At 38.1% G+C, this 8133-nt stretch overlaps 1 protein-coding gene across 1 annotated transcript; it reads left to right on the top strand.

Moving 5' to 3' along the window:
• The first annotated feature begins 211 nt into the window (after positions 1–211).
• On the top strand, positions 212–5471 carry LOC113708326 (uncharacterized). Its single transcript, XM_027230788.2, has 2 exons — positions 212–871; positions 5319–5471. Exons 1-2 carry the CDS (start codon positions 212–214, stop codon positions 5469–5471), a joined length of 813 nt encoding a protein of 270 aa, XP_027086589.2.
• The last annotated feature ends 2662 nt before the right edge of the window (positions 5472–8133 follow it).

The following is an 8133-nucleotide window of genomic DNA, read 5'->3' as shown; positions in this document are numbered from 1 at the left end:
AAGCTTAATACATGATGAAAGAGGTGCATAGTGGTGTTTGTGGACTTCACATGAATGGACATTTGTTAGCAAAGAAAATCATGAGAACCAGGTACTTCTGGCTTACCATGGAGTGCGATTGCATAGACTTTGTCCGGAGATGTATTAAATGTCAAGTGCATGGCGATGTTATACGCGCTCCTCCCACCGAATTGCATAGCATGATTGCCCCATGGCCCTGCTCAATGTGGGTATGGACGTGATTGACACAATTGATCCTCCTGCTTCAAATGGGCATCGATTTATATTGGTTGCAATTGAATACTTTACCAAATGGGTTGAAGCCGAATCATTCAAGCACGTGACAAAGAAGATGGTGGCAAATTTCTTAAGAGATCACATCCTATGCCGATTTGGGGTGCCAGAAACATTGATTACAGATAACTCTGCCATCTATAGACCGCAGATGAACGAAGCTGTGGAAGCCGCAAACAAGAATTTGAAGAAAATCATTCGTAAGATGACTGAAAAGCATCGTGACTGGCATGAAAAGCTTCCTTATGCACTAATGGCATACCGTACTTCTATTCGAACTTCAACTGGAGCGACCCCCTACTCGCTTATGTACGGAATGGAAGCTGTGCTACCTGCTGAGGTCGAAATCCCTTCGTTATGTATTCTAATGGAAACCAAGTTGGAAGAGACTGATTGGTTAAAGCAACGTTATGAACAACTGTTCTTGATAGATGAAAAACGGCTTAATGCTATTTGTCATGGCCAATGTTACCAAAAACGCATGGCCCGGGCTACAACAAGAAAGTCCATCGGCGTACATTTGAGGAAGGCGACAAAGTACTTAAATGAATTTTACCAGTGCAGGATGAGGCCAAAGGCAAATTTGCTCCAAATTGGCAAGGGCCATTTATTGTTCAAAAGGTGTTATCTGGAGGAGCACTCATTTTGGGCGAGATGGATGGACAGACATTCCCTCAACCTATCAACTCAGACATGTGTAAGAAGTTCTTTATTTGATTATGCAAATTTCTTTTAGAAGTCACGCAAGTGACAAAACAAAAGTCAGGCCATCTTCTTTTCCAATCAAAACATTTCATCCCTAGTCATCCCGTTTGAGCTATCAGAACAATAATTTTCGTTTGACAGCCCCTGAGAATTGCAAACCCCCATACTGGGGTAAATTTATTTTGAGAGAAAGATGATCCAAAAGAGAAAAAGGAAAAGAAAAGCCCCACACTAGGGGCAATTTTATTTTGAAAATAGATGATCAGAGAGAAAAGGAAAGTCCCACACTGGGGCAAATTTAGTTTTTAAAAGCAAAATGCAAAAGTGAGGAAAATACAATGAAAAATGCAAAGAAATAAAAATCCCAATCAAACTGGGGCAAATTTTCCGTAGTGTCGTTCAAAATTGGAGATGATTTCAAAATGATGCAATCTCAGGTTATTTCACACTTTTCATTTAAAAAAAAAATTTTTTTGCTTTCAAGCCTCAACTTTCTTGAAAACATCCCATCTAACCTCATTACAAAAGCCCAAAAGTCCTAGCTTTCGTCACTTGCTGTATTTCTATTAGGGATTTCGCTAATCAACTGGCAAGTGGTGTCCGTAATGCCTTCACTTAAATTTATAAGGGAAGCGCGTTTTACTGATGCCAGAAATCTTCAACTCACACTCTTGAGTTGATCATGGTCGAGCTTTTCCATTGTTCCTTAGTTGAAAACTCGAAAGGGCACCTCAAAAAAAAAAAGAAAAAAAAAGAAAAAAAAAGAGAAAAAGAAGAAAGGAAAAAGAGAAAAAAAAAACACAAAAAAAAAGAAGAAAGGAAAAACAAAACAAAACAAAAAAAAAGCAAAAAAAGGGGTGGGGTCAACTTTGGTGAAAACCCGAAAGGGTGCCAAGGTAGGATTTTGCAGCGAGCGAACACAAGGAGGAACAGCTGGTGACTTGGTTCATTTGGATTTCTCCTCATTTTTGTCATACTTCTGCCAATGTTGAATTCCAGAACAAAGATATCCAGAGATTCAAATATGACATCTGTTGGCCGAAAGCTATGTCATTTTTGTAAACAATATTTTCTGCAAAATACATTTCTTATGAAGCTCATTTTTCTCAATTGCTTGTAGTCGTGGCATTTTATAGGTTTGAGCACAGTCGGTCTTGTTTGCATTGTTTTGCATGTTCATTTCTGCATTACATGTGAAATTACCTTGCTTACATCATTTTTTTTAAATCTTTGAATTTTGGTGAATGACAATCCCTATGATTTATTCGAAGCATACTCGGATTCAGTTTCCTTTTGAAAATAGTTGAGATCCAGCAAAGCTGTTTGCGTAGGTTTCGTGATATGGCAAATATATACATGGTTAGCTTGGGAAAATGTCACAGCAAAAGTTGACAAAGGCATAAAAAAAAACCTCATATTTACACGATTCTCAAAGGAAAACGGACCAAATGATGGTGGCGATTTCTTTGTTTTTTCTCTTTTGCAGAAAATTGCATGCACAGATAAAAACAATCACACCTCGCACTGGAATTGCTGTCGGAAAGAGTTCTCCAATGAACAAAGGCGGATCGAAAGTGTTGCAAGCAAATTTAATCAAAAGGTACAATAACATGGCAATACAGAATCAACCATCGGTTCAGAGGCAAGAACCTAACCTCAACTGAAAATTTTGGGCTATTTTCGGGTAAGTATATTGGAATTTCTCGATTTTAAATTTTCTGTCTCGGGTCAGTCCCGACTTTAAATTTCCTGTTCGGGTCAATCCCGTTTTAAATTTTCTATTTTGGGTCAGTCCCGATTTTAAATTTCCTGTTTGTGTCAGTCCCGTTTTTAAATTTCTTGTCACGAGTCAGTCCCGATTTTAAATTTTCAGTTCGGATCAGTCCCGTTTTAAATTTCCTATTTCGGGTCAGTCCCAATTTTAAATTTCCGGTCTCGGGTCAGTCCCGATTGTAGACACCAAATTTTTGGTGTAATTTCATTTACTGTTTATTTTTAGTTTTTTATTTGTCGTGTTAGTTTTATTCGATTTTTTAGTTTTTAGTTTTTAGTTTCTAGTTTTATTTTTATTTTTTAAGTTTTTATCATAGAATTTGTTGAAAAAACGGAAAAAAAGGAAAAGAAAAAGCATTCAAAAAAAATATGATTTAGTCGTTTGTAATCTAAATTCAATGCTTTCTTGAAAAAAAAAAGAAAAAAAAAGAAAAAAAGTGAAAAATGATGAAAAATGAAAAATGAAAGAAAAAAATTGAAAATGGCAATTTTGTTGTTTTAGTTTGTTTATTTTGATGTATTTGTAATTAAAATTGTTGTTTTTATTATTTAGTTTTACTTTTATTTTTGTTAAATTATTAAGTTGGAAAAAAAAAAGAAAAAAAAAGAGGTTTTGCGGCATGCAAGCTGCGTTTTGTCGCAGCTTGCAAGGAAAGGCTGGGTAGTCCCTTGGCTGCAAATTACAGAAGAAAGGACTGGGTTTTAGGGTTGAGGAGTCCGATATAAATAGAAAAGAGAGCATCAGCCGCAGGGGAAGGTTTTTTGAGTTGACGGCTAAGGAAAAACTGAGAAGCGAGAGAGCGGTAGAAAACCAGAAAAAGCTACAGAGAGATGGAAGGAAACTTCAAGGAGAGCGAGAGAGAGGGTTTTTTGGGAAGATAACGGCTGAGTGAGAAAAATCTGAAGGCTTTTAACGGCTGGGGTTTGGTGAGTGGGCTGGAGAGGAAACCAGAAAAGAAACAAAGGGAGTGACGGCTGAGTCCGGAAGAGAAAACAGGGGGGCTGCGCAAAAGGTTAGAGCTTTGAGAGAGGTAAAAGTTGAGGAAAAGAGAGCTAGGGTGACGGTTAGAATCTGGGAGGTGAGGAGAGAAAGACTGGAAAAGCTGGAAGGAACGGGAGACCCGCGAGTTTGAGGGAAACGAAAGAAAAACCAGAACTTGAGACTTGGAAGAAGACGGGAGGAAAACCGAGGAAGCTGTAACCTGAAGCAACAAACCTGAGCAAAGGATTTGCTCACCTTCACGCCACCAGCAGAGGCGGATCTTCATCAAGAAAGCCTGAGTACTGTAAGTAGTTCCTTCCCTTTAGATCCCAGTATCTCTTTGAATAATGTTTAGTGATTTTGCTTATGGAAAGATCACTGCTTTGATTGTCTATTCTGCCGCCCCTTTTGTTTTATGATCACCAAGAGTTTATTTCTTATATGTGGGTAAAAGGTCCAGTCTTGTGGCTGTGGATGATGTCTATATGATAAAGAAAAAAACCAATGCTTGATGTTTACATGATAGAGGAGTCAGCGTCCAGTGTTTGCCATTTTGTTTCCAATGTTACTTGGTCCCTCTCTGTTTCATGTTGACTGGTTTGAAGTTTATGTTTTTTTTGGGTATTCGGCTGGGATGGTATGCCGTAGGCATGTTGCCGCAAGCCGCGAGTTTCCTCGTGCCCCCCTGCTGCATTTTCTTTTTTTTTTACATTCAGTTGCATCTGGGAGCTATTGATGTCTATGGTATCTTTTTGATGCATGTAATCTCTGGTGTTTCGTGCTGTTTTGGGTCATCTTTACTGTTTTAGTCTTGCTCATATCATGCTTATCATCGGATGTTGTTAACAATGGAAATTTGGATATTCTGGTTTGAATAATGAGGAGCTGCTGCATTTTCTTTATTATCTCGTTGCCTTGGCTGAATTTCTTGGAATAGTTTGGGGGGGGGAAGATAGCCATGCTTGACTAATGATAGACTGATGTTTGGAGTTATGTATGAGCTTGGTAGATAAATGGTGGGTCTAACATCATGTTTTTAGCATTTAATCCATGCAAGCCTGAAGCTGCAAAAATCTGCAGCAAAGTAAAAAGGCTGTCGCGTTTCCTGCGCTGTTTTCTTCCTTTTTCCGTGGCTGTTTATCGACCCTTACACTTAAGTGGCATGCTAATCTGGTTTAAAGGGAAAGAAAAGGAAGGTTTTGGTGATGAATCTGTAAGTTTGGGGATTTACAATGCTTGAACTACTGATCAAACACTTTGCTAAAAAATAAATTTCTGGTTGCCGAAGGCTTGCTGCAATCTTGCTCTAGCATTTGTGTGATTCTCCTTCTATGTTTTGATTTGTTGGGATGTTGGAATTGTATGTCATAGAGCTGCATTTCTCCCTTCTCACTATCCCAAGTCCACACGAGCCCACATTAGTTCATTCTCCTTTCCCATCGCACGATCACTTTTGGGCTAACTGAAAATTGCAGCAGGTTGTTGCAGCAATTTCGTCCATAGACCTGCATGAAATTTTAAGAGCTTGCATTGTTTCTATGTTTGTTGATTGTTTGGGTTGCAGTATTGTCGTGGCTTCTGCATTAATCTAAAGCTCTTGATGCCTGGTGAGAAAAATCCTGATTCATCCTTGATGACCGAAAGCTTCCTAGCTTGCAGAAAACCTCGCTGCATCTTTTCCTTTTTCCTTCTTTTGCTGTTCAATCTGTATCCTTGATGGTTAGCTTCAATTCATGTTTTAATCTTGCAATGAAGTTGCATGATTAGTCAATGATTGTTAGTGAGAATCTGGGCATTTGGTGAGCATGTTCGCATGACAAGCTGGAAAGGAATTCACGGCAGAAATGTTGCAGGAAGAGAACCCTTCTTTTACGTATGCATGCATGAAAAACCAAAGGAAATTGTCCTTTAACCCCTCAAGTTTCCCTTTATGACACTATGACCCAGAAAATTGAGAAAATTAATCAATTTGGTCCCTATGATTTTGCAGCAATGTCACAAGGACCCAATTACATTCCAATCTCTTGCAATTGAATCCTAAGTTGATTGTAATTTGACTCGTTATTTGGCTTTTTGGACCTTTGAAGTTTTTAAGCATTGCATTTTGACTTGAATGATTGGTTAAAGGTCGTTTTGAGCTCCCATTAGTTGCTATATTTGGGAATTTTGATGAGTTATTCCATTTTTCCTTGGTCATTATGCATTTCTTTAATTAATTGCAATTGAACAAGGATTCGATGTTGGTGGAATCAAGTTGGTTTATATATGTTTTACCACTAAATTGGTGCATTAATCCTTTGCTTTGATGGTTTTAGCCTAAGTTATCCCTTTTTTGGTGACCCTAGTCCAAATTGAGTCCTTTTACTCTATCAACGTCATGAAGGGGGCGGTATAATTTCTTTTATCCCTTTTCGTCTCTCCTACGTGATCCAACGTGCTAAATGTGAATTGCATGCCTACTTTACTTGCTTTCCTTGCTTTTTTTTCATTTCATTTACATTTGCTTTTATTAAGTCATTCTTTTATTTATGGGGTATGTGTACACCTCTTGGCTTGTAATAGATAGGGCTTGGAGGAGCATTTGACGAAGACCTACTGAAAACGTGTGCCTAGCTAGCAAATGTAATAGATCCATTAGTTCGATTACTTGCTTTTGGTTGCTATGTGTTAATTTGCTTTATTAGGCTCTTGCATCTAGTCGAGCATGCTAAGTGTTATGTGCTACGTGTTTACGAGTGTTTGGCATGTCTACTCGCTTTCCATAGCCATGAATGAATGTGATGGATGAATGTACGTTTCCACTAGTCCAACGCTAGTAGGAATTCATAGAATGGGCTAGTCCAACGCTAGACCCTTAGGGTTTTCTTTCGTGAGTCCATACTTGCATGTTTCACTTCATTTCATGCATTTTTTCTTAGTTTTTTTAGCATTTGGTATGTTCCTCCGATCCTTTCCCTTTCATTTTAGGTTTTTGCATCTCATGCTAGTTATAGTGACATTTGCTTGACGAGTCCCCTTTCGATAAGGGAAACGAGCGAGTGTGGCTCCAAAAATAGCCTTAGCACGCTAGTTCTCCTTTCTAATCAAAGGGAAAATTAAAGTCACAAAGTTAGGAGTCCCCGTACCCGACTTGATGCATTCCTCTAGGTTCATACATTCTCATACCATTTCCTCACCTTTTTATCCACATTTTTTCACTCCTTATACCTTTTTCAAATTCAAATGACATGTCTCACACATTGCACTTATTTACTACTATCATACCCTATTTTCATCTATTTGCATACAAACACTCTTACTTTCCCACTTGGCACACGTACACTTTCCTTACATGTGCACACGTGCACTTTTATCACCTTAGCACACTTGCACTTACTTTCTTTATTGGCATTTTTGCATCCCTCATACATTTTCACATTATTACTTTACTCACCTTATCTTGTACACCCATTTGCACACTTCCACTTATACACTCTTGTTTTTATCACTTTTTCACTTCACACAAACTCACATTTTCACATGGCATGCATTCATTTCACTCATTTTTTACGTCATTTAGGATTATGTGTGACATCTCCAAAGGGTCATTATTGGGCTTCACAATTAATGTGAATGGCACCACTCAACCTTTGAAGAGAAATTTTCCCCATGTCCCCTAGGTCTAGGTTTTTGCATTCATGTAGTACATCCAAAATGTAATAAATTCTTTGGTTAAAACAAGAAAATCTTTGATTAAATCACGCAACTAGCCTTGGCTAGGTCGAAGGGGTGCCTTGGATTTTTATCCTTGCCTTCCTCTTCGTCAAATGTGACTCCCGAACCTTTTTCGTTGGTTTACGTAGACTAGGAGTCGTTTAAAAGGGGTTTCTTGCTACTTTTTCCTATTTTTTCTTTAAAAATTCATTTTTAGGTGACTAGGTACACCTTAACTCATTACCAAGTGGCGACTCCAATTTTTTATTTCAAAAACCCTTTTTAAACTATAATTTTGGGTCAAATCGTCGCATTCTCAAACCCCCATTTAGACCCATTTTTCTTTTAAATCACAATTCATTTTCCAATCCCAAATTGAATAAAAAAAATACATTTTTAAACCTATTTATTTATTTATTCAAAAAATGGGGCGCGACAGTTGGCGACTCCACTGGGGACATTTGAGGGTCCGAGCAAATTTGATTTAATCAACCTTTTTCTTCTTTTAACCTTTTCATATATCACATTTGGGTGTTTTAGGGTTGCATTTTTCCTTTTTAGGATTTTTGCATTTCGCGCGTATTAATTATTCCCTCACTCACGAATGTATGATTGGCTGATGGGATGTATGTTTACTCATTTATCTCGCGCTTGCATTGCATTTGGGTGAGGGACATCACCTTAGA

The sequence above is a fragment of the Coffea arabica genome, chromosome 4c (genome assembly GCF_036785885.1).
Source record: "Coffea arabica cultivar ET-39 chromosome 4c, Coffea Arabica ET-39 HiFi, whole genome shotgun sequence".
NCBI classification, from domain to species: Eukaryota; Viridiplantae; Streptophyta; class Magnoliopsida; order Gentianales; family Rubiaceae; genus Coffea; species Coffea arabica.
Note: the sequence above shows the minus strand (reverse complement) of the source record. Positions and strands in the feature narration are given on the sequence as shown.

Bases quoted from the DNA above. Each gene is read 5' to 3' on its own strand.
- LOC113708326 (XM_027230788.2), top strand. From the start codon at position 212: ATGGCCCTGCTCAATGTGGGTATGGACGTGATTGACACAATTGATCCT. The intron at 872-5,318 runs GCAAATTTGCTC...TTTGGGTTGCAG, and splicing joins AGTGCAGGATGAGGCCAAAG to TATTGTCGTGGCTTCTGCAT.